This window comes from Zosterops lateralis (assembly GCF_965231275.1).
Source record: "Zosterops lateralis genome assembly, chromosome: 3".
Classification (NCBI taxonomy): domain Eukaryota; kingdom Metazoa; phylum Chordata; class Aves; order Passeriformes; family Zosteropidae; genus Zosterops; species Zosterops lateralis.
The window spans coordinates 46,749,274-46,776,384 of record NC_139764.1 but is presented as its reverse complement, the minus strand read 5'-3'; the positions used below and the strand labels follow the sequence as shown (position 1 = coordinate 46,776,384).

The window sequence follows — 27,111 nt, the reverse complement described above, 5'->3', positions numbered from 1 at the left end:
ATGTGCTGCTTGCTGGAGTCCATAGGCTCTGCCTGAAGGTCTTACTGCAGATTCAAATAATTTGCCTACATCATAGGGACTGTCTAATAGTGAAAGATACTACTTCAGTTAATGTTTCCCAGCAAGAATAAAAATTTGAATCCTTTATTTAGGGAATACCTATTTCAATAAAAATGCTGTCACTCTTGTACTCCGGAGAGGGGGAAGAAGTGGTTGAATTGGCTGTTGCAGGATAGAGCCACACACATGGAAGAGGAGATGCTAGGAGACCAAGCTGCAGAGAATGTGACACTTGCCATTGTGGCAAGTCCTCTCAGAAAGTGTGATGCCTTCTTTCCTTTCCCACATCCTGTGTGCAGTCTTTGTTTACACCAGTGGTTTTGCTCACACTGGCAGACTTACCCTGAGGACTGCAATGGTGGTTGTCTCATGGCTACTACTATTTGGCTCTCCTGGTTTGGGCTGGGATAGAGTTAATTTTTTTCCTGGTAGTTGGTATAGTGATGTGTTTTTTGATTGAGTATGAGAATAGTGTTGATAACACACTGATGTTTTAGTTGTGCTAAGTAGTGCTTAGAATAAGTCAAGGACTTTCCGGTTTCTTTTTAATGAGGTTGATGGCTGAAATGTAAATATGGGGAGGAAGGAAGAGGGGAGGAAATAAATCTGCAGAATGATAAAATAATTAAACACAACAAATAAAGTGGTGTTTAAGATAATGTATCCTTTTTGGCTATATCCGGTCAAATATTTCCTCCATAAGAAAAGAAGGCTTTCCGTAAGACATGAAGATAAGTTCTGTGGAAATACATCTGCGTTTGAAGAAGAAATATGCAGTTTTTTCTGTAAAACAGATTTTTTTCATATAAAAGATGATGCCTGTATGATGACCAAAGATAAGATTTCATTAAAAGTCATTTTAATGAAGTTTTCACTTCTGCTACTATGGACTTAATTTTTTTGAATGTAGATGTTCTGTTTTACTTCAATAATACTTAATGGCAGTGCCTGACATGTCAGTATGGCTATTGACAAAATAACAGTTTTAAATTATAGCTATTATTAACTTGATACGTGGAGACATATTTCCCTAAATATTCACAATGTATTTCACTAAAATATTTGATATTAAGTGTTTTATCTATAACCGAAAGGAAATTAGTCCCAATCCATAAATCAAAGGCAGAATATTTGAAGACTAATCCTGAAAATTAGCTGGACAAGTAATACTTATAGACTAATAAACAGCATGGTCCTGTTAAGCTTTTCTTGGCTGCTACTTGGATACTGTTGCTGATGTCAAGTTAAGCCATTTAAGGAGTACAGTTGATTTGGTTGTTTAAATCTAAAGAATCATCTCAGTCTTGCAGACATAGATTGGTGTTTTATATATTTAAATACCTGGTTAAAAATTTTGGCTTAAGCAGGAGTCACTATTTCACTAGTATGTTTGTGCCATTTAGATTTAGAATACTTGCAAATACTTCAATACATAAAATTACACAATTGGGTAGGTCAATATTCAAGTTTAAGCGTGTGTTATATGTAACTGCCTTTTTCCTGTACATCACCAGGCCCCTCAGACTGATGCTGTGCTAACAGAGAAATGCTTTTCTCCTAATACATATGAGATACCTCTCAACATGAAATGACACTGACCTCTGCGCATAGTGCAGTATTGAAAGTTACGTTTTTAGGAGGGTAAACAAATTGAAAAGAGTGGTGAGAGGTGGAGAAAAAAGTATAAAAATTATTTGAAGGCTGGAAAAAATACCTTGCAGTGTGACACTCAGTATTGATTTGGCATAAAGAAGGCTGGGACATAACTGGCTCACGTTGTTCAAGTACTTTTGCAGGGAGAAAATTCCAAGAAAATTGCAGTATGTGAGAAAGTAATAACAGGAAGCAATAGCTGGAAGCTGCAGTCAGATAAATTTGAATTGGAAATAGCAATGATAATGAGATTATGTGGAGAACTGGGGACAATCATAAGATATGTGACAAGAAAAATCTGTTGTGGAGAATTTGTCTGTAACGAGGTCATTATGAGTAGCATGTTCTTTGTAAAAAGTTACAAGAAACATTTTGGCTTTCATATCCTGTTTGTGTAGAAGCTATGGAAAAAAACCCCCACATTTCTTAATTAAGGGAGGAGAAAATGTTCTGGGAGGTTATCAAAAATGCAGGACAAAAACATTTCTTGTGGCAAGGACTCAAAGATACATATTTTCTAAAAAATAAAATGCAAATGTTCTGGCAAATGCTAGAGTTACAATACTCAGCACTCCAAAATCAGTCATTTTAATGCAACCTCATTGTGGCTCTTCAGTTTTGAAAGAAATCTGACTGTAATAATATTTAGTCTTAAGATGTTTCAGAAGGATCAATGGCCTTGCTGTTGCCTTCAGAAATGGCAGCTCTCCTGAAAGGAGGGGTACTCTAAAATGCTTTGAAAGACTGCAGGTGAGAGGGCAGGGTGGCAATTTGGAGCTAAAATTTCCTAAAATGTTTTAAATTACTATGATATGGGAATAACTTTTTCTGGCCTTTGGAAGGGGAGAGAAGTCTGATTTCAGGAAAGAATCTCAACTTGATGCAGTGTTTTTGGCCTTGTTTCCTCATTCTACATATTTTGCCCAAGGATTATTTGTACTTGGTGTGCTTGAGCTGGGTACTTATCCCTTTACAAAAATAAGGGTGCTGTGGGATTTGGTATTACGAACAATTGTGGATAATAGCTTTCATAAAACAGCCTTAAAGAAATAGCTTGTGTGGGAGTCAGAGCAGAGCTCCTGGGCTCTGGCAGACATTGTTACCATAAGATCTACAGGGATGTCATGGAAGACATCCATTCCTCAAGAGAGCTCTGAAAAAGCTGTGCAAGTATTCACTGAGGGAGTTTTTTTTTTAGTGAGAATGGTTTCCTATCTGTTTTGGGTTTGGTTTTTTTTTTTTTTTTTTTTTTTTGGCAAGATTTATCCGTTTTGACTGCAAGGGAGGAAGAAATATTGCAGGTGCAACATCTCTGGGGTGAAATGTGGGCAAGGGATGGTGATTCACTGAGCCTGAAGCTGGTAGAGCTGAGTTGGGCTTTGCAGATAAGGGCAGAGAGAGGAGGAGGGCTGGGGAGGAGGCAGGAAGAGCCAGGGAGGCTGGCAGAGGTGCCGCAGAGCGCAGCCAGCAAGTGGGGGTTGCCTTTGGTCGCACCAGCCAGCCAGGTCTTGCAGCTGACAGGAGCAGTGGAGTGGGACTGTCCCAGCAGTGGGGCAAAGCCAACAGTGAAACAATCACGGCTGCTCCTGGGAAATTCTTCTACATGCTATGGCCAAGCTTTGCTTCTGCTTTTCTTGGCTCTCTGTCTTGAGCTTCTCGTAGAAAACAGCAAGAGAGTTAGCATTGCTTTGAATTGGGAGGTTGAGCTCCTGAGAAAGGAGAGCTGAAAATCCAAAAGCAAAGTGTGTGAATTCTTGTGGTTTAAGAGCAAATGTCCAGTTTAATAACATATACCTCCTCAAAGCATCGCATATTTCCATCCAAATCTAAACCAGTGCTAAATACCAATGTCAGAGTTAGTGTCCTGTTTCTGAATTGGCCTCACCAATACTTGAGCTCTCTTCAGATGGATGGCAGTCAGTCTTTCCTCGTTATGGTAGCTGAGTCTTTTATACCTCTGTTCTTAGTGTTTTGAACAACAGGACTAAAATCACTGAGTGATGGTTCTTTCCTTCTATATTCCTTAGTCTTAAGATATCGAGAGAAGTAGGAAAGTAGCCTTCTGTCACAACTAAACGATCACAGCTTCTCTTCCTCAGTATTGCAGTTAATTCCAGGGTTTCATGCTTCAGGATTAACATGCATGTCTTGCAGTACCAGTGTCAGCTGGTAATCTGCCTAGAGAGGCTGTATTGCTTTAGCTTGGGGTCACCAAACAAGCCAATTTTCTATATATAGAGTGGTTTTGGAAAAACAGCATACTTGTTTACAAGTCAGATGTGAGAGGTAACACTTTGGAACAGAATGTTTTACCATTTGAAACTGCATGTAACAAGGCAGAGAAATTATTTTCCCAGAGTTATTTCTTACAAAAACACCCCAAAAGAAATGGTACAGTGTTTCTTCCCAGCTTGATATGGAAGTTAATGATGTTCTCTAGTGCTTGATCATCTTGTTTGAGTATGTGTGCTCTGGTTACAGTAAGCATGAACTAGTTTCTCAGATTTTGAACCTGTGAAATTGATATTTGTGACTTTAGAGAAAAATTCCTTTAAAATTAGGGTTGGTTTGCCATGGCTGTTAGATATTGTGATATTGTTGTATCTGAGTATTTTGTTTTGCACTTTGTGAGGTATTTACAGAGCAGTCACAGATCAAAAAATGCAAATTCTCACTCTTGTAACCCAGCCTTTTATTTCCATAAAGCTGGAGATCCAATAGGATGACCACTTTATTTGCCCAAGAAAATTTGCAAGAAAAAGCTGGAGGAAATAAAAGCATAAATGCCTGCATTTAAATAATGGGATACCACCAGGGAGGTGGGATTTAGTTGCTTCTGTTGGACAGTGTAGAGATAACAAAATAAGCTAATGGGCTCAGGCTGTGCAAAGGAAAGTATTTACGTAGACAGTGCTGGAAGGCTTCTTTCTTTCATCTTCTTCTTGAGATCTGTACCTCTGTCTCAGCTCTTATTTGTCAACAAATGCTTCTGGGAAAGCATATATCTCTGGTGTAAAAAAATCTTTTGGTATGTTTTTGTCAGATATTAGAAAGGAGAATGGTAATTTTATTTTTTTAAAAAAATAGGCTCCTATGCTCCTGTGCAAGGCACAACAACCTGAGACATCTCTGTGAGTACAGCCTCTGGAAGAGGAAGGATGTCATGATGTAGAATGTTACATAGCAAGTGTCATCCGGGGTAGCACCCCTTAAAAGTCTGTTGTGATATGTTAAAAAATTCGTTGTAGAAAATGTCTGAAATTGATATTTTATCACAGTTGGACTACCTGATCATGAAGGTCTCTTTGTATTGAATGACTTGAGTGCACCAGCAGCTAAAATCCACACCCTTTAAAGGAAGCTTCCTGTAAGTCAACTCCAGCCTGTAAATTGCCTGTGAGACATCAAATAAAAATTGGAAAGTTGACACAAGAGCTGGGTTTACAGAGAAACCCAAATTGTCATGAGTGACATTAGAAAGAAACTTCAGACTATTTCTGTGGTTTTGCATCAGAACTTTGTGTATCAATATCCTCGTGTCAATATCTGGAAATATTAGGCAAAAAAGAGCTCCTAATTACATGCATTTTTCAGGCCTATAGATTTACTTGAGTGGCCTTTATATTAGCAAGGACAAAACGAACCTTAATCTATCTTCTGAAGTAAAGTCATTAAATTGAGAACAAATTAACACATCATCTGTATGTTCAAGACTGAGGATAAACAATTACCTAAATTCAGAATATATTAAATAGTAACAGCATGACTCTTATATCTCATTGTACTGTATCCATGTGATCACATTCCACTCTTATTTTGTGCACAACTTTTCGTAAGGACTTACTCAAAACTTGGATTATGCTTTTAACGTCCCGTGATTCTGACATTCAACAATGATGAGTTCACATAGTTAAATTTTCAGTACTTAAAATAACAAAACGAAGCCACTAAAATAAAAAAAAAGCAACCCTAAACCAAAACTTCTGTTAATTGAATTCAGATGTCTTGTTTGGAGAACATTCAATTAAGCACAAAAAAGGATAATTTTTAGTTCAGTGAAAAGATGAGTTTTTAAGTCTTAATTTACTTATTTCTTGTATAATTGTGTTTTCTGGTGTCCAGAAAACTATCTGTGTAGCAGAGTATCAAGATTCTGTTTGTATTGTCTTGCTTTCCTTTTCTTCTGCTTAGTCAAAAACCAGGTTATGTTTCCAGCTCTAATTTCCATGTCTAGCTTCAGAATTAGTTTCAAAATAGGTGTTTTGTTTTTAGAAGTCCCAATAAATTTGAGATTTCAGAAGGAAAATGTTCAGTGCTGTCTTTAGATTGCAGAAAATAATGTCATATATAAAAATTCACTTTGACCTTTTTTTTTAACATTGTTTGATGCCAGCAATGGTATTGGCATTATGAAAATAATCGTTTAGCTGTAGGTGAGTAAAAGTGAGTGTTTATTTGTAGTAATGCCATGTGAAGCTGCAGACGCACAATAGTTGAAATATTGGTGATGTTTCCCTCACTGTTTTCATGAAGAGTAGTCACTCTTCAAAATTAGTTGTTCTGTTGTCAAGCTGGGAAGATCACCAGAGCAGGAGATCTCCTGTGCCCACCCAGGCAGTCACTGGGCAGTCTGATATGCCGTCAGAACTCCTGCCAAGGACCAAGGAAGTAAAACCAGTAGAGAAGCTGGAGAACAATTGCAGGACTCTTGCATCAGTGATGCAGAGAACCAGGCTGCCCTCAATTCTCAGTGTGAGACCAGTCCCAAAAGAGGCAGAGCAGGAGGGTGGGAGAGGAAAGCCTCCTGCTGGCACCTCCAAGCTCCACTGGAGGCTGACATTTGTTCTTGCATCTCTGGTAGGGTGTGCTGGTGGGCAGCTTGGTTTTGTTGGTTTTGTAGGTGATTGCAAACTGAGTGTTCCCTGTCTTCTGGACCTGGAAAGGAAGATGTTTCTGTCAGTTTTCTGGAAGCTTTAGGTGCACAAGTGACACCAGGCTGTAGTTCAGGCAGGATGTTTGTCTGCCTTGTGTTGTCAGAAGATTGTTTTATTGACTGTTCCATAACCCTGGCATCCATTGTGTGCATGGATTGCATGCTTCCTGATGCAGCTGCACCTTGGCTGGTCCTGAAGGATCGTCCTCAGTTTAATTGCTACTGTGGCTGCTGGAAACACAGGGTGGCAACAGGTCTGAGAGTTATTATAGGACCATGGTGCCTCTGTATGAGACAGAGATTCCTGCAGGGTGTCTGTGAGCATGGGGAACCTTGTTTTCCATGGTAGCCTTGCTCAAGGGTCCCTCGTGGCCAGGCTTTCAAAATGATGCTGTGGGACTGCCAGCCAGGGCTCCATGGAGTTTGGCTCTTGCAGGCTCTTTGGAGGAGAGCATGACAGCTCAGCTGGTGACTTCCCTTCTTGTGTGAAATAGAGAGGCAGGTGAAGTGTTTATGGGACTGTAAGGATGAATTGATGCCCACTTGCCGTGATGTGCAGCAAGAGGCTGTTTGGAGGTTTAGGTTTGGTTTGTATTGCAGCAGAAGGCTGTCAGTCTTAGATATTGCCTGGTTGGAGTTGTGGTTTGGGGCTTTTCTTTATTGGTATTTCATTAAAACAGCGTTCCTAGCAATTGAAGAAGGTGCAAAATGGTCACAGTTGAAATGTTCCCTAGAAATGTAACTGGAGGATGGAGTATAGCGAGAAATCAAGTTAGCAGGGCTTCTGTTTTATTTGGCAAAATCTCAAATGCCATTGAGTAGTAGTGGGTTATTCAAATTTGGGTTATTCAACTTTGGCTTTGAATGTTCTCTCTCTCTGTGCTATTTTTCCCTGTTGTTGCTGATCAGATGAATGACTGAATCAAGAGCTGTTTGAGAAGAAGCGCAGCAGCAGCAGTAGCACAACTCTCCCACTATATGGCACAGGATGCCCTTCTCAGTCAAGAAGTATTATTTTTTAGAGTATATTGCAGCGTAGGGATTTCTGCTAAAGTGAAGGCTGGAGTTTAAATGGAAGTGTGAATTCGAGTTTTTCTAGAAGCAGCAGTAGGAAGAGAGAGCAAACAGGTTTCGGTTTATGTGGAAGCAAAGAGGGGAAAAAAGAAAATCTTAAAGCAGCTTGTAATCCCTGTGTTGCCTTCACACTTCAAGACAAACACGAGTCTCTGAAGAAAGCAGCTTATCGGGATTCCTACTGTCAAAATGCGTTGTTTCAACTCAGGGCTGTTAGAAATGAAAATACAGTCAAGAACTGTATCTCAGTGAATGATTTCATATATAGCACACTGTAGCTTTGGACTGTCCAAAGGTGCATTTGCTGATTTGGTCGTTAATTCAAGTTTAAAAACAATTTTGCTTGTAGTGTCCCACAGTTTGCTATCAGCCATAAAAACATTACTGTTCATGTGCTTTACACAATGTGTGGAGAAGCCACAGAGGATGAATGCTGTGTGCTGGGAACCATGGACTTGATGCAACTGTTTGGCACTCAGAGGTTGAGGTGAAAGCTGCTCATGCAGTGTGAGATGTGGCACTTCTTGGTGCTGCTCAAGAAAGGAAAGTGAGAGGCACTGAGGTGCCCTCCCGGTCTGGTCACTGTGACTGGGCTGGGTGCCTGGAGGCTGCTGCCAGGGTGTCACCAGGGCTGCAGAGTGGCACTGGCAGCTCAGTGATGCAGGTGCCGTGTGTGCGCCCAGGTGCAGCTCAGGGCAGGTTTGGAGAAGGCAAAGGGGTGATCATGTGTTGGTTGTGATGGTCACTTGGCAAGCTGAGGGCAATGATAGTTTGAAATAGGGTCTGGTTGCTGGGTGTGGTTGTGTTTGAGAGTGTGCTAGAATGCAATACCCCTATTACAATCAGAAAACTGGTAGTGTTTTATAGAAGTAAGTTTTCATTACTGTGTTTAACCCTCAGTCTCCATCAGGAGATGTTCTTTATTGATGAGAATCCTAACAATGAGTATAATATTTTTCATATACTATGGTGCTCCAGCTATTATGACATACGTACATGATAAGGCAGATGTCTATTAAGGATCAGTACCGTGGTTTTGAGCAATATCTGTTTTAGTTCTTAGAAGGGGGAGATGTAACATTTTGGTTATATTTATAGATGATTCTGAAGTAAAGATACTGTAAGGATACCAGAAAGGGCAGAGAAACACTTCAGAATAATGTAGAAATAATAGCTTGACAGTAAATAACAGGTCAGTTGTAGAAAAAAAAAATGGAACTGTCATACTTGCAGGAAGATAATTAAAATGCCAAAATTGCATAATGTTCTGGGTCCTAAATGGCATACTAAGCATGGAAGTAAGGTAAAAAGCAGACCGTGTGCCAGATTTGCAAGGAAGTAAAAAAGACTGTAATTTTAACTGTGTAAAAGCAGTGTTATGTTAGATGTTAAATGGAAGATACTCTTCGATTTATAACAACGAAAAAACTTCTAATCACTGAAGACGACATAACTGAGTTTCTGGTATTTTTGTACTGCCTTTATGAGTTTCCTGAAAAGTGTGAACTGCCTTCACTTCTGTACTGAAAGTAATTTTTGAGATTGTAAAATGCCTGCTTCTCTGTGATCGTTTTAACAGAAACCGTGGTTCATCCAGGATATTGCTCAGCAGCTGGGAAGAGTAAAACTACTCTCCCCTTTGTGATCTTGGAGTGACTAAATTGTTCCCAAATTTTAGTTGTACTATGAAATCACATTTCCCAGCCTTCCCTTACTACTACTAACATACATTGCTGTCCTGTTTCGTCTGGGTGAAGTCACTGCTGACTAGCAATGTAGTATAAAGTAAATACAAACGCGTAAAAAATTCTTGAAACTTCAGAATTGTCTTTTATTTGTGCTGTGCACTTACAGATGTATGCATGCTTTGGAAAGGGTGCCTTGATTGCCTGGTATTTTTGTGTTAATATTTTCAGGATATTGTGCAAAAAGTAGTGCCAGAGAAGTCTACCTTGTAATAGGTCAGGTTTCTGCAGGAAATCCCTCTTTCCTTCAGAGCAGAAACTACTCTGTGTAACCAAAACTTAAGTAGCTGGAAGTTTCCCATGATTTCAGCGCTGTCTTCCAGCAGATACTATTCTGAATGCTCATTTGGGTTTTGATGATTTGACTATCCATTCTGCGGAACAGCTGAGAAACAGCATCAGGAATAAGTATCTAGGTAAATAGTGATTTTCATTAGTTTTCTCTTTCTGGGTTATGGGTGTTGTTTTTGGGTTTTGTTTTGTTTTGTTTTTGTTTTTGTTTTTGTTTTTTTTTGTCATTTGTGGCTAGAGAACCATTATCTAATGTAATGAACCTATTTGCTTCTGGTGCATAATCTGCCTGAGCCCCAGTGTTAGCCAGTGAATAGACTCAGCTCTGTTGAATCTTGGAGAAACAACTATGGAAGTGCAAAAGCTTTTTAGCTACTGTTCATCTTAATATTTGTCTTCTAGTTGACTTGTGCTAAAATAGGAAAGGGATCCACCTGGTGCTGTAATCTTTTACTCCACGTTTCTTGGCAATGATATGCACTGCCTTTTTTTTTCCTGTTGGCTTCCTCAGTAACTCTGATTGTGTTTACATTTAAATGTGTCCAAATTACACATCCAGAGAAGATGAACAGATCTGGTGAAAAGTCTAGAGAAAAAGCCCTATGAGGAGCATCTAAGGAAACTGGCATTATTTAGCTAGGTGACCCTAGTTGGTGACCCAACTCTTTCACCTGAAAGAAAGTTGTAGCAAGCTGGGGGTACATCTCTTCTAAGTAACAAGCAATAGGACAAGAAGAAGTGGCCTTAAATTGTGCCAGGGGAGGTTTAAGTTGGATATTAGAAAAAATTTCTCCACTGAAATGGTAACATTGGAACAGGGTGCCTAGGGGAGTGGTTGAGTCACCATCCCTGGCAGTATTTAGAAGATGTGTAAATGCTGTACCTATAGGGACATGGTTTAGTGGTGTACTTGGCAGTACTGAGTTAATGGCTAGACATAATGATCTGAGAGGTATTTTCCAACCAAAATGATTCTATGATTCTGCAGTCTAAACCAAGACTTGGGACTCCCGGGAGCTGTGGACATTGGCAGATGTGAGCGCTGTCTCAGACTCTGTAGATGTTTAACTTAAAGGATAATTTGCTCCTGCTGTTGCTGGTAGCACTCCCATATGCAGCAGTGATGGTGGAAGAGGTTGAGGACATGGGTTGATCCCTTGAACAAGGCTGGCATTCTCTGCATGAGGTCTGAGTAACCCAGAAGGATGCAGCATAGGACTAGCACTTTGCAATGTCAATGACGAGGTGCTGATACCCATGTTTCTGCTTCTTTTTTTTTTTTCTTCTCTTGGTGAATTCATAAGGGCTTGCCTCTGTTAGCTAGTAGCTTTCAGGCATGGTACTTAAAATTTGACCAAACGTTCAGCAAGTGCCATGAGAATACGTGGTGAAAATGGATCCTGTCATTCAGCTGCCTTATAAAAAGGGAGAATATCATCAAAGCTATGGTTTGTTGAGTGCAGAAAGAAGCATAAGGCCCTGAAATTTTTTCCTTAACTGAAGGTGGCAGGAGTATGCTTAGCCTGCTGGCATCCTTCCCAGGCCAAGCAGAAATGTAGTAGCTTAATATGACATGATGAATCAAGTGCAGAGTTGCTTTTCTTCCAGTCAGGATTGTAAGTAGAATATGATTCCATAAAGACACGCTTCTAAAATAGCAGGTGAGATAGAGAGAAACGATGAACAAACCAAACCCATAAAGGATATATGAGCACAAAATTGGTCTTCCTAGTTCCTCTGTTAAACTCTAGACTTTTTGGTTTTATTGAGGGGGGTGAGATGATGGTATGTGTGCACTGGTTTCATGCTGTGATTCATGTACCAGGCCATTTGTTTTAAAAAGAAAACAAGAGTGACACAAGCATCCTGGTTTCTACTCAGGATGATGTGTAGGATTCTCTGTCTTGCTGTAAAGTTCTATCATTTTATATACGTATAGCTGCCTGTGCAAAATCCTATTTGTGCTCACTCAATTGCGTGTTCCAGCTGATGGCACTCTATTTATGCCTCTTTCTTTAAGTTTCCATGATCTAAAATGGCAATATACTACAGGGTTTCTTGAGAGCTAAATGCATTGCTTGTTTACATGCCAACGAAAAAGTCGAAAGTGTAAGTGTTTATAAAGTCTTGGGCTTAAATAAATGAATAGTAAATGTTTAGGGATGTTGGAAACTTGATGTGTTTTAGTTAATAGTGAAGTTAGTGAGTGCTGGGCCCTACATGAGTGTTTCAGAAGGCTGTATCCTCTCTCCAAAGAGGAGCTAATCTTAAGGCTCAGTCCTGCAAGTGTTGCTGGTGTAGACCTTATTTTAACATATCAGTTCCTATCAGTAGGCTTTCCAGGAACTATTGTAATAAAGCAATCCCTCACTTTATAATGTTTCACTTTTATTACTCTTACAAAATCCATCAACCATGACTCTGAAGACAAAATTGCCATTAGGGATGCTTGAGGTGATGACACTGTTTTGTCTTATTTAAGGGAAGATTGCAAGGAAGGGAGGAAAGCTGCCTGGCATGGGAGTAGGAACTCTGGGCCCAGTCAAGTTATTTGAAGCACTTTATTGCTTGTGCCTTGGCTGTGAACTCACTTCTCAGCCTGAGTAAGTACACTGATGTCTTCTGAAATACAAGTATTGGTAATCCCGGTGCCATGGCATTTTGTCAAGTCTTCTACCTCAGATTTTACCTTTTTAAGGTCTCATTTTCAGCTTTTTAATATTTAGTAATTTAGGCTGGCCTATTTTCCACATCAGGAATATGTCTAGGGCTGGCTCTTCTTTTTTCTTACCCGTTTGTTCCAATTTTATTAAAAAATTATGTAATATTTTTGAAAAGGCAGCTAGGGGAATTACATTGTTTCTTAGAGCTTGACGAAAATAAATTCTGGAGGACTCTTGATTATTCAGTAAAGTAATACAGTGGGAACTGCTGTGGGAAACGAGAAGAAAACAGTGGAGACCTCTTAAACAGCTTGTGTGAAGCTGCAGCGGCAGCAGAGAGGAGCTATTTTCACAGCTGTATTTTGTTTGGAGTTAGGGGAGCTGAGGAGCTGACACTGCCTGACCATAGCATGAGAGCTGCTGATAGAGGATCCATAAGGATGTCAAGACTTGGAACAAAATTACTTGTGGTAGGAAGTCTGAGGTGAATTTTTGAGGTCTAAAGAGGGACGTAATGCCACAAAAGTCCTGACACGTGTCCCTAAGCCTAGAGCATTGTCAGGCCAAAAGACACAGAAGCCCAGAACAAGCTGCTGCAACTTTGCTGAAAGGTTATTCCACGTTCATATCAGGGTAGCAAATTGCCATGTCAGGGTAGTCCACTGAATGTGCTCTTTTCAGGTATGTAGGTTGTGATCAGATTGAAACAAATTTGGTGTTGGCATTATACTGATTTTTGAGTGGGTTTTTTTTGGAAAAGAATCTCTTTCCCACAGGAGTCCATTCAAAAGTTAAAGTTCCATATTCTTCAGAAAGTACCTCCATCTTTGAATCAGGATAATTTAGAGAAGTGTTAAATTCTCCTTTAATAACTAATGTCAGTAATGTAAGAACCATCCCCATAGCTGTTTGTGTGTCATGATGGTTTTTACACTGCAGACCATTGTTTCTATGTCTGGAGATGCTAGGTTCCTTATTTAAGTACCTAGCTTTGAAACACAAGGATTAAAAAAAACCCAGAACAACAAAGAACTGATTAAAAAAAAATAAACAACCCACCAAACAAAACCTGTGAGCGGTGAACACTTAAATACAGGGAACGAGTTTTGATTTTGTTTCTGCAGTGCTTGTGTGAACACATTTCCTGAATGAAGACTATCCTAGATGAGGTTTACTTAGGAGAAGTCAATTTTGCAGTCCCTTGTTGCCTGGGGAACTCAATAATTTAACTTCAGAATTACTTGTTACCAATTACAGAAGTACTTAGAGAACTTCATCTGTAAAGGGACAGAAACCTCATGTGAAGAAAGACAAATCCGTAAGAAAATTAATGAGTGAGATCTGGATGTTCTTGCCCTGTAAGAATGTTTTTGCTGAAGGAAATACATAACTTGCAAGTGTAAACTGATCTGTAATTGTGTGTATGTTTGTATTTAAGCTTCTAATGCACAGAAAATCACAACTCTAACTTTGTAATAGGGGAGAGGATACTTCTTGTGTCAACATTTGTATAAGTTTTATTTTTGTATTCTTGCATCCTTGGGGATAAAAAAAAAAGAACATATTTAGTGTTTAATATTCTAAAGATATACTATATAAGTAGTAGTTAATAATAACCCTTTTGTAGCACCACAATTGTTGTTGACAGATAGCTTTGAACAGTAACCCGGAGGCTAATAGCTCTAGAGAGTCTTCAAACTTTTTTTTTTTTTTTTTTTTTTTTTTTTTTTTTTTTTTTTTTTAATGTAAAACAATATAAACAACTCTTTTGATTAGATTTCTCCAGGTAGATTACTCTATCTTTTTTCATGCCAGCTTTCTGAGAAATGTAGAATCCAATGCAGAATAAAGGACAAAGGATTGCATTTTTCGTGTATCTGAATGTTGATTTCAGTATGCTGCAATTTCTTTATTCTCCATCTCAGCCAAACTCAATGGAAATTTGTAGAAATTACATACTCCTGCTGAAATGACCCTGTGAAATGTAGAATACCACCACTCTGACTGCTATATAATTAGAACAAGAAACCAATTCTCGCGTTTCAGCAAAAGTTAAAAAGCACTGTCATAAAGCTCTGGCATTAGAAAATAGTTTTACTCTTAAACAGAAGGTTGACAAGCGTGTCCTAAAAATGTTACACCATAATACATAATATAGTACAATAGTATATCCAATTTATACCGGTCTGTAGCATATGACAATGTGAATACCTTTGTTACAACTTCTGAAACAACTAATTTAATGTTGTATAGAAATCTCCTAACCACTGAAGCAAAACAAAGGTTCTTTTATATATATATATATATTTAGTTAGTTATATGTAGATGTAGTAAAAAAATTACCTTAATTCATGTGTACATTGAGAAGTTGAATTTAGATAATGGCTACTGTATTGTCATAGTCTACATGGCACAGATGTTTTCCATATATTTTAAGGTGTCTCCTGTAAGAAACATTGTCTGCAGGAGGTCTGGTGAGTGGCAGTTAGAGATCTATTAAACCACCACATCTTAGTGGTGACATCCTGATGTGGTTCTCTAAGCTAAATAAAACACAGGAAAATGATATAAAAGGAAAGAGCACGCCTAGGTAATTGTTACCAGTAGTGAATGTTTGCAACTCAGAGTTCACGAGTGTGGTCAAAGCATCCAAGAGCAGTCCTAAGTAAACAGTTATCCCAGTGAGTCAAAATACATTTTAGATCCTCTCAGTTGCCTAACTGAGCTCCTCACCAGTTCAGTTAGGAGTAGGTGTATATAAAGTGCGAATCTGTCTGGGTCAGGTGGAGAGCACAAGAGAAATAATGTTGTTTTGAAGACTTCTACTGAGGCTGATGACACTGTCTGCTTCTGTGGTTGCATGGCACTGCTACAAGTGTAGTTACCTTTTCCACATAAACATGTTAATGCAGAACCTGCCATTCCTGACACTTTTAGGATGCTCTTTTAGTCATTGGAGAGCTTAAGGCACAAAAAATTAATCAGTAAATCTGAAAACTTGTCTTCTACAGATTTTCACTTGAACTTTTGAAAATTGAAAGCATACAAAATGCTTATCAAAAAACCAATAGCCAAAGTTTTGCTGTTTCAGTTGGTACCTGTTTGCATTTACTGCTGGATATGCGTGAGTTGATGAAACTCATGAGGGCTGCTAGTGTCTTTGACACAGGTAAGCCTGGCTTATATGCTGTGGGTCCTTGGCTTCAGTAACGAAGACAGCATTAGATTCTGAAGAGCAAAATGATGCGTTGCTTTTTTTTCATAGGGCATCCTACCAAATGTTTACAAATCAATCGTAAAAATCATGCACTCATACAAAAATGGGTAGAAGTCTTATTTAACATCATGAGAGATGAGGCTAAAGGCAGAAAAAGTAATATTTCTAGAAATCATAAGGTTTGTGCTGGACACTTGCACTGCTTTGTAGAGGAAGAAAATACTTCTGGAAATACTGACTTTTAAGTTACCTATTCCGTGTATCCAAATGACTCTTCTCAGTAAAGGTTGAAATTTAAAGTAGATGTTATGTATTGCGCAAGTGTTTGGAATGACAGGAATGGGGTTAATCCTGTACTTTTACAGTTGCAGGAGATGAAAAGGTGCTGAAAGAGAAAGTCAGGTTTAAGTCTAGTGCAATGCTCTATGTTTGCTAAATCTCACCCCGTGTCTTTGAACATGTGGCTTCTAGACACTGAGGAGTTTTTGTGTCACTCAAATGCATCTGTTTGAGACTGAGGTATAGAGGAGTAAAATGTCTTCATGAATAGAAGCTGGATAGTGTGAAAAATGAGCAGATTGGCTAAAGCATTTATAGTAATGGAAAATATTTCTGTTAAATCATATTGAAGTCTCGAAAGCCATCTGAAGCTGTAGTATTTTTTGTAGAGACTAATAGAATTTTATGCTAATATGTCATAAAGAAGAAATAGCTCATTTCAGTACATTATGTTCTTTATCTGACCTACTTATATGCTCCATTTTGCAGTTATAGGCGTCTAACAGACTTGGCAAGAAATGCTACTTCTAATTTTATGTCTGTTAAGACCTTGGAGGATGGGAAGCTAATAATGATTAAACAATTTGTAATTCTTAATTCTGTATTCAGAAAAGAAAGCACTGCAAGCATAGCTGCTTCTTACATAGAGTGCTCCTGCTTTTCAGGAGGCATATAAGTCTAGGGAAGAGTTTTACAGTGGTTCTCCTGTGGCGCAAAGAACTGGTTCAGGAGGAAAAGGAGACAGACTTGTAAAAAGGCTCCTTTTAAAAAATTTCATTTGTACTTTTTAAAATCATGTACTAAAAGAACCTGAACTATGGAGAGGGTGAAAAACAGACATACAGCTCGGTCTTGGCAGGCTACCTCGTATGGGGGGTCCATTATCCTAAATGCAGCTGCCTCTGTAAAGAAGTGTGACAAAATCTTAGCAACCATATGACTCAGATGTTGTGAAAAGCACACGCAAGGAAAACTCATTTGGCTTTAGCACAATAAAAATATGAATAATTCTTTAGATATGTATGTGACCAATTTTCTGTGAAGCGTATTCATTTTTTCTCTGCTAGGAAGGTGCTGCTGGGGTCAGACCACAGACCTAGGCAGCTTCTCGGAAATGTGCCTCCAGGGACAGGAACTTCAAACCAAACGCCCAACAAACAACTCCTTCTGGATAGCATTTGCAGTGTAGTACTTAATAATACTAATAATAGTAATAAAAGTCTTCCTTGAATAACTGGTGACTTGCCAGCTGGGTGTTTTCCAAAATTCATTGACTTGCTGTTTGCCAAGATTGACTGTGCAGGGGGAAAAGAGAGAAATATACCTGCATAAATGCAGCGGACAGGAATAAAGCTTGCGAGTTGGGTGAAGTTGAAATAGTAAACCCCTTGTCTCTGGAAAAACATCATGTGAAAGAGCAGAGCTGATGTCTGGCACTGATGTAAGAGGAAACTCTTGAGACTGGTATCATCTGAGAAGGTGTCTGGTCAGATACAGATTCCCTGGAGTTTGTAGCCTGAATGGCAGAGTGAAGTGAGGCTAAGAGGCCTTGCACTTGGCAAAGGTCCTCATTGAAGTTTCATCATTATTTGCTTTGTCCATCCCTCAGCCTCAGCGTCATTACTTTGGTAAGGGGAGCCTTGTAAAGACAAGGTTCAGCTGTGGAATTGCAGTCCAGGGAGAGGGATGACTCCTGTGTTGGCTGTGCTGTTCCCTGTGCGGCAGAATGTGTGCACTGAAAGGGAAAGTGTTGTGGCCCTGTCACCATCACTCCCATAGAGTTTCTTCCTCTGCATCATGCATTCTGCATGGTAGAGAGGAAAAAAGTTTTCTCTGAAGAAGTCAAATGGCTTGCAAATATTCTTGCAGTTATCTCTCACTTAGGAGGAAAAGGGGAAAATGGAATAATCCCAAGTCTTAAAAAGTTTCTTCATATTACAGTCAATTAAAACATACTTCTTACCAAGCTAGTGACACTATCCTCTGTACATTCAGCTGGAAATGATCTTCCTGAAAAGCTTACAGAGTACTAAAAGAGATCCAAAGGAAGGGAGCTGATTTTCATCTTCCATCGTGGCTCTTTTCTGCAGTTTCCACTTTGTTTCCATTCTGCTTTTACAAAGATGTTGCCCTTATCCAATTGAAGTTTGTATGCTTGTTTTTACTGGATTGTATCTTGTATTTTCAGACCATTTCTTTAACTGATCAGTATGTTTCTGTTCTCAATTTCAGCAGATTTTACGTCCCTTCATTTGGTATTGTTATCAAATTTGATACCAGTGCTCTTTAATGCATCTTTCAAGTAATGAATGAGAATATTGAGTAATAGGATCCAGACCAACACTCAAGGGAAGTTCACCTGATGAAAAAAGAAAAAAGGAGATAATCACTAAAAAGAAATATTGCTGGAATAGGACTTGGTTTAATTTGCCTGTTGATTCTAAAGCAGCATTATTCAAAAGCACCTGGGCCATTCCTGGCAGATACTTGACTACTTTCCTCTTGGATATCTCCAGTGCTGTCCAGTCCTCATCCCCTGATTGTAGCAACACTTTTCTGTTTCCAGATTGAGTGTTGGGTTTTGGTAGCTACTTTCAGAGAATTTTCTTTCAGATGTATTTTGGCTCATTCATTCCCTATTAATTCTCAGATACAGTTGTTACTGCAGCCTTCTGCAGGCAGATTCCCAAGTATGCTAGCTGATGTCGTGGAGTCAAGCTCATTTACAACTGTCAGATGTTTCTCTCTAACTTGCTGGTTTCTGTGCTACTCTGGTCATTTTTGTATTCAGCCATAATAATTTGATGCAGTGTCCATTATTATTCTCACATTATCCAGTTAAGAAATGAAGTCAGAGACCAATGTTTGTCTGTTATTTCAGTGGGTGGCAGTTCAGCTGTTGAACTGTGAGCTTATCCCAACTTGCCCCTTTAAATTTTGAACAGGTTTGGTGGTAGCTGCACGTAGCTGTAGGTATTACTTGACCACACATCTTGAGAGATTTTTTTTCCCTCAGGAACACCTGTGTGTATTTATAGAACTGACTCTGCATTTTGTTAAGGCAAGTGTTGCTGAGGAAATTAAGAAAAGAATAGAAGCCATTACAAAATATTTGGCACACTTTTTGACAGAAGGCAAAATAAAAATCTTTGAGGAGAAAAGAAAAAGGACACCATATTTAATCTGTGCCCACTTGCTGTGTGATACCAGAATGCTGAATTTAAGAAACATCTGAAAAGCAGACTAAAGTTAATGGGTCTTTGAATTCCATTTAGTAAAGAGCTGCCAGGCCACAAAGATAGATCTCAGTCTTTGTTTACCTAGCAAAATGAATTAAAATAAAACTACAATAGTTTTGCTTAATGGTGCCTTTTTTTGTTTTTTTGGTCATTAGGTTTTCTCTGCAGTGTCTCAATAGGGCTGCATATGTGCTTTTCCTTTGCCTGTAGGAAAGTACCTGGTGGGGCTGGTTTTGTTTCCTGATTAAATGTTAATTTTTCCCCCTCCCTTCCCCCGGTATTAATAAAGCAGTTTATTGACAAAACAATTAAATGAAACACCTGTCTGTACATTTTTAAATGCTCACAATTCAGAGAGGCTCTGATTTTGGAGTAGCTTTGGCTTTGGCAGTCTCCTCTCTTTGCAAGAGGGGAGCCATCCGATGTATATTATATCCTACACTGGTTTAGAACCTCCTCTTATTCAAACCCTTCATATCTGTATTCCAGTGGTACATCCATATATAATACATATGCAGAATTGCCAGTAAGTTTTCAAAAACTTTCCTTAAGTGTGACGATTTCTCTCTTAATTGTGTTAAAAGCATGGAACTTGTAGGTAATCAAATCTGAATTATATTATAATGAAGTTTCTGTGGTTCAGATCACTGGGTAATAAAGCAAAATAGGTATTTTTGTCATGCTTCAGCTTTTTTCCTTCATTGTGTTCAGTGATGTAGAGTGAATTGAGTGTGGGTTTGGTTTTGGTTTTTGACTGTAGGGTTTTTTTGTTGTTGTTGTTGTGGTTGTTTTTATTGCATTTATGATTTTAAAAATTAAGAATAACCAAAGTTATTTTAAAGGCAAGAAAGGAAGGGAAAAAAATCCATTGTGGAATGTTTTAAAAACAATATTTCAAATTTTTTTTGTGGTTAAAAAATGAAAATTTCAATAGAATATTAGTCTTGCACAAAGGAAACTGAGGGTACACAGCTTTTTACGTATGATGGAAGAAATGGCAATAAGTCACTTTGTATTCCAGTGCAGACTGGTCAGTGAGGTTTTGCTGTGGTAATGTTCTCTGTGCACCTCTAGAAAAACTTTCCTCTGTGAAAGCTGGTGTGACTCTGCTGACCTCAGCAATAGCAGTGTTTTTCCTTTTAGGTTTGATTTGAGCTGTGGGCAACATCATTCTGCTAATCTGCTAGTTTTCAAGTTGTAGTTCCTAACCCCCTTCCTGCCTTTGGACCACAAAGGGCTCCAAGACACGATGACTAAGAAAATCATATTATTTCAGATGTGTAAATATCTGTGAAATTTTGAAGGGTGTCTGCTGCCTAATTGAGAGGGGAAAGAAAATAAGGAAGCAGAGCAGGATTTATCTTCTGATAACTTGCTCCCACTTTGGTTTATTTTGAAGGTGCAGCTCTTAATGATTAGAGGTGCTTGGTGGGGCAAGTGTTCTTCAGAGTCTGATTTCCAGACCAGAAGTCTCCTCAGACAACTATTAAACTGTTCCTTTCCTGTAAACATCAGAGTATCTAAGGGATTGTTTGCCAGTAGAGGTTGTCAATACAACCCAGAAATTTGAGATGGTGACCAAATGAAAAGAAGGATTTTCAGAAGATAAATTAAATTTGGCCTTAGCTGGATCCCAGCTCCCTTAGAATACTGCTTGTGATTCTCTGCAAGGGAAAACCCTACTCCAGAAAAGCAGTTCAAACTCCACATTTTCAGAGTTGGCTTTCTCACCCTGTCTTTACACAATTCTTTCCATGGGTATCTGATCTAGTCATGCTGTTTCACTTGCTATCAAAAAGTCTTCAGTTCTTGCATAAGTCCATTTACTTCCTATTCCTGTACTCCCCAGTCATTTTTTGGAAAGGTTTTTTTTCCAGAATTGCAGTTACTTTCATTATCTGTGGCTCTAAACTATACAGAGAAATATTTGTCCTTAATCCTGGTTGAGTGACCATCTTTCTCTGTTTAAACTTGGCTTGCTTCAAGCAAAACCCCCACACTTCAATGATTCCAAGAAAAAAGGAACATAACCACAAGGTTTCCCCAAAGATTTTGCATACAGCTGATTCACTTAACCTCAAAGATAATAAATTACAGAAAAATTTGGACTACCTCCATGTATTCACCATTTTCTATAATAAGGCTGACTTATTTTTTTTTTATCATCTCTGGCAGAGTGTGGAGGAGATGTGTTCAGCCAGCCCAAGTGTGCTGTTAAGCATGTTTGTGGAATGCATAATACCACTTGTTTTGAGATTTGATTATTTTGTCTGACTTGTTTCTATGCCTTGGACTTTCATGCTATTACAGGAAGGCAGAAAATCTCCTTTCTGAAGAGTAAATACTCTTCTCCAGGAAAAAAAAAATCTAGAATAATCTTGCTATTAGCCGACAAGTGCAATGATGTCTTTATTAAAGCTTTATTAAGGGAAATTAGAGAAGTCATCCTAATAATTTAATGCCATAGGTTGCTTTGGGGCATGGACAAGATTCCTGGTGAGGAAAGATGACCTACTCTTCTATCACTTTGTCATTTCCACCACAGAAAGTCTCTTCTTGTGGCACATAGTGACGTCAAACACATGTTGTCTGTGCCATAGCATATCAAAGCTGCAAGATAATGTTTTCCATCTTAGATAGGCTTGTTATTGCAATTGCAATAAACAGTTCAGGTTATATTCAGTGCCTTTGGTGTTTTTGGTATCCATTCCTAAGTCTCTGATTTTTACTGTGCAACTCTCCTACTACATCAGCTGTTAGCAGCTGATAGTTCATAGATTGGCTTTAGCTTGTACTTCTCCATGGTTGCAATTGTTATAATGCTGCATTTTTCTTTTGTTTTTAAACTAACCTAATCTGGTATGTATTGTCTGGAAAGTGGCCCTATGTGTGAAAGCGGCGCCCTGTTTTAAGTATTGACAACTGTGCAAATACCCAGTTTAGGCATCATGCTTAAGATTTTCATGGCCTATTGTGTTAGAAAGTCATTATCTTCCCCTCAGCCTTTTGCATAGGTGTACATTTTTCATTATATTTCCGCATGCATTAAGGCTCCTGTAGTGTGCCCCCTGTTTTGCAGGCAGAGGGGGAAGCAATCTGAGATCTAATAATAACAGTGCAGTGATGAGTGAGGGCACATGCTGGGCTTCATGGGGTTAAGGAGCTGGCTGGTATACCTCACAGGCTGCTGCTGCTCTCCAGTGCAGCTGGATTTGTGGAGTTATTTTAGTGGGTTTTACTTAGTGTATGGTATGAATCATGCAGCAAAGGGTTTTACTTTTATTACTGAAAACAAATTCTCAGTTAAAACTTGAACCCAAAAGAATTCAGACTGTGCAATTGATGTGGCAAGCCATGGATGCTGAGATTGACTCTGGCTCCTATGCCTGAGGAGCTGTGGCATGAGACAGTAGCTAGCTGCCTCTGCACATAGAGTTTGGGACAGTGTAAGAGTGTGGGGCTATCTTCAGATTTCCATCCTCTGCTTATTGTGAGTTATTCTCACCAGGTTTCAAATCTATATTTTTTGTTTCTTTCTTTACTTGTGTTTGCCTGGCAATTAGTTTCTGTCAGTTCATAGCTTCTGAATTCGAGCAAGCAACTGCCATGAAAAAACCTTTGTAAAGTGGTTTATAATTCTATTTAAGTGGATACAGTAGTAACTAGACTGTGCTGTGAAAAAAAAAAAATTTTTGGTTACAGAAATCAAATCCGCAAGGTGTGTGTATATTCAAAGCTAGAGATATTTCCATGTTGCTTTGATAATTTCAAAATTTCCAAGGAAGGAGAATGCAGTCTCCATACTAAGAACATATATTACTGATACAGAGAGGTGAAATTAGTTATAAACTCTTCAGTTTTAAGGAATAGCTCAAAAATGTTTGTGTAATATAACTCTGACACTCTTGATGCTGGGCTTTAAATTGCTGTGTAAACTCTTGACTAGTAATTCAAGTCCTTCTCTACTGTGAAATTGGCTGTGATAGGTGATTGGTAAAGATAGTTAATACCTATTTAATTAATATTCCTTTTATTTAGGTAAGCATAAATTGCATTTGTTTTGGGGACACAAGAAAAAAAAAACGCTGTTACTTCTGTAGCTACCTGAGTACCAATTATGAAACTTAAAGTTCTGCTTATTTTTTAAAAAATAGTAGTTTCCATCAAATGTTTGACTTCTCTGGTGTGTTGGCTTGTTTAAACAACAAACATCACTTTTTTGTTAGGTATCAAAATGAACCAATTTTCCTGACACAGTGAGAAAACTGTAAAAAATGTTTTCATCAGTATGTAATCAATCTTTCTGCTTGCCTAATTGCAAAGAGGAGAAAGCTGCTATGAACTGCTGCTAGTAACAGCCTGGTTCTACAGGAAAGGTAGATGCTGAATGAGTTTTCGTTGCTCTTGTCCCAGATTAAGTGGGAGGAGAAATGTCGTTGTGTGTTGTGTAGCTACTCTAACAGAAAACCAGAGTGCAACTCTTTTAGCAGTCTGGGAGGTAAATTTCTTCCCTGGCAGTTAGAACCATATCAGAGGGACAAATAAAGAAATTATCCTGAATGTAGGACATCAGCCATATTATCTATGGCATTAAATTAAGTCACTGGATTGTTCAAAGGGTGGGTATTTGTGTCAAATGTATAGAGAGATGAGTTTCTGGTATGCTTCAGAAGATGATTTGTGATTTCAGATGACCATAAAAAAGTTACTGTTAAGGCTTTTGTAGCTGCACAAACTCTTCCAAGATCAAGGTACATACATCTCTAAAAGAAGGTGTTTGGGGTATTGGGACTTCCCTTTAGGTGATGGTGTGGTCCAAGTGGCAGCTGCCTCTCCCGAAAGTCCAGCAAGGGAACGGTGGCCCTTCCACTTCCAATCCCCCGCTTCTCCTGCTGAAACCAACCCCCAGCACTGGTGTGGGTGCTAGGAATATTCTACACTAAATCTTCACCTCCTTGTTTTGTAACCATAACACTCATACACAAACACCTCTTTCCTGCCTCCTGTACCCAGAAATCCGGGGGGGGGGGGGGGGCAGTGTCGCTGATTTGGCACTTGGAAAAATGAGGGATTTGGCGGGACTGTAATGAGAAAAGCCCTTTGGTTCTGAATTATGCTTTATCCCAATAGCCTGGGTTTCTGTTGTTCTGGGTTTCTATTCAGCACCCCAGAAGCTCATGAGCAGGGCAAGCTTTTAAAGTCCTCTTCCATGTGACTTTAGGATGTCTAGTAGGAACCTGTAAAAATAATTCTCATACCGCATACTGATGTAAGGTTAGAACAGAGGTATTTTTTCTGCCTTTGGTAGGAGGATGACTGAGAAGAGAGGTATGCATGGCCCAAGGGGAAATTTTAGACTTGGTGCAAGTTTTTGTCATCTGGTGGAAGATGTTCTGAAAGCATGTGATTAATACTTTTGGGGAAGGGCTCAGGAAGGACAATTATGGAATACAGCCTATATAGGGGGCAGTATGTATTTTATGTATCAGTGTGTATTTGTAAGGAAGGGGTAAAAAGTCTGAAATTGTTGCCTTTTTTATTGTAGCTAAGAAGGGTGCACTTGTTTAGAAGCCTTTTTTTTTTTTTTTTTTTAACTGAAGCTTTTTGTCTGAATTTAGCAAACATCTTGAAAGGCAAGTGCAATTACATCAGAATACAACTCCCATTTCACCAGTACTGTTTAGGAACAAAAAGGTAGCTTGGAGGTTGGGCAAAATGGAGTTAGAAGAGAGAGAAGTGAATGCATGTCAGTTCCATCAGACCAATATTTAATAAAGGCTTTTGATACTTGATTATTTAAGAAAACTTTTTGAGGTCAACTGTGCTCATTTGCTTAAAATGTACAAGGATGCAGCTGGCAATTTTTATCATACAAATAATTGAATGCTGATTAATTAAAACTGCATTGGGCCTATGTAGTTTTTTGGCAAAATGACAAGGTGCATCTAATCTTGTATTGCAAATGTAGTCAAAATAAATTATTTGTTAATCAAAAAAATTAAAGCAGAGGGAATTTGTTTTCCTTGAGTTATTTGACACCACAAAATTAGTGGGATAGAGATGCACTGATTCCATGAATTGCAAAGTTTGGAAGTTGCATTGGATGGCTTTTGTTTATCTCCATCCTTCTTATTTTTGTAGGAAATTCCACTTATCTGGATGACCACGGACCACCACCTCTAAAGGTAAGCTGCTGTTATTTTGTGTTGGCTTTATCCTTACTTTTTTGGCTTTTGTCTTTAACTCATTGTATTTTTACTCGTGTGCCAGGCAACTCTGCTGAATTTACATCAACAGCACGTGGCATTTTGACTTTTTCCCTCAAAGTGTTTTCAGATGTTTGTAAGTAACTTGGGTTAAAACTCATTGTGATTAAGCTAATGGAATTTTTCTCATTGAGTCAAGAAGAGGCAGGGATTTAGTGATTTTGTCTGTCAGCACTTTCATGCAAAAAACCAAGACACTGCAGTTGGAACGAATCTGGCAGGTGAAGATGGCCTTTGGCTTGGCAGCATTTTCTGGAATGTGGGTTCTGCTGCAAACACAATACTTGAAGCAGTTCAGTAGGATGAATTTTATGAATGTGAGTAATGAGCCCTTTTTTTGGGAATAAAATTCACTGCTCCTGTCATATGGGACTGTGCTGCATAAGCTTTTCCCTCACGTCATCATGATAGTTTCTTCAAGAGGAAAAAAGTGGAAGTAGGCATTTAGGGTCTCCTGTTTTGCTTTTTGTCTGTTTTATCCTGTGTTGCTTTGCTCTCTAAACACAATTTGGTACTATATTGTGCCTGTCTTTCCAGCCTGTTAGAGCTCCTTTTGCGTACTACAGACATGTACTAAAAGAACAGATTATTTCACTGATGTGGCCCACCATGGATGGTAGTGCAGCAGGTGACAGTGAGTAGTTAGAGAGGAGGTGGGTGTGAATAGCCACTACCTCTGGTGGGAACCCTCCCTCATCTCTGTTCAGCTGACCATGAAGTCACATCCATGACCACGAAGAGCCACAAGCCTTGAGTGGAAATGATCAACCATGTGTGCACCTGTGTGGTGAAACAGTTGGCTTCTGGTCAGCAGAAGGATGATAATGTGGAAAGCAATTCCACTTAGTTATTAGTGAAAACGGACAGGTATCTGGGTTTTTTCACCTTTTTGCTGTGTAACAAAATCTGCAATTTTCAGCTTCTATGTGAATATTTGTACATTGTTGATGTTCAGACGGCTCACTTGGAAGAATGATGTACATCTGATTTTCTTCATGTCAACACAAATTACTAAATTACAAAAGCAGATGGATGCAGACAGAAGTGACAAAATCAACCTGTTATTTTTATCATTGCAAACTGAAATAGGGCACAGGTATTCTAAGGCTAAACAAATGTTTCACATTAAATCTGTTTAGTACTCTCTGGTTCTTTTAAAATATTTTTGTTTGTTTGTTGGGTGTTTTTTTTGTTGTTGTTGTTTTTTTTTTTTTTTTTTTTTTGGTTTTTTTTGTTTTTTTTTTTTTTTTTGGTTTTTTTTTGGGGGGGGGGGGAGGGGAGGGGGGTTGGTTTTTAAAAAATTTGCTATTACTTGCTTCTCTTGTCCAGAAGTACAGCAGTCTGTACAAAGTAAAGAATTATGTTTGTCATGTCTCCACAGTGAGCACTCTGCTTCAAAGAATAAAGCAATGCATACTTCAAACCTGTATTTCTCATGCTTGCATTAGCATTCAGAAATGCCAAGCTGTTCTAGTAAAGAAAAGACTTTCATCTAGACAGAGTTTTTAACCTTGAAAACTCTTTCCATAATTTGGTACGTTTTCTTCAGGAATTTTGCTTTACCAATTAATCGTGCTGTGGATGGGATCCATAATCCAGTGGGCAGTAGCAATTGGACAGATTTATCCAACCCAGATACCTTTCTGTTTACATTGTCAAAATATCTTTTGCCTGTCTAAACATGTGATTTT

At 38.7% G+C, this 27,111-nt stretch overlaps 1 protein-coding gene across 1 annotated transcript in view; it reads left to right on the top strand.

The window, feature by feature from the left end:
- The window catches only part of UST (uronyl 2-sulfotransferase), a 153,789-nt gene that overhangs the window by 29,090 nt on the left and 97,588 nt on the right, over window positions 1–27,111 (top strand). Inside the window, exon 2 of the mRNA XM_083856575.1 lies at window positions 25,296–25,339. Coding sequence (XP_083712701.1) covers window positions 25,296–25,339 — 44 coding nt within the window. The remainder of the gene's footprint in view (window positions 1–25,295; window positions 25,340–27,111) is intronic.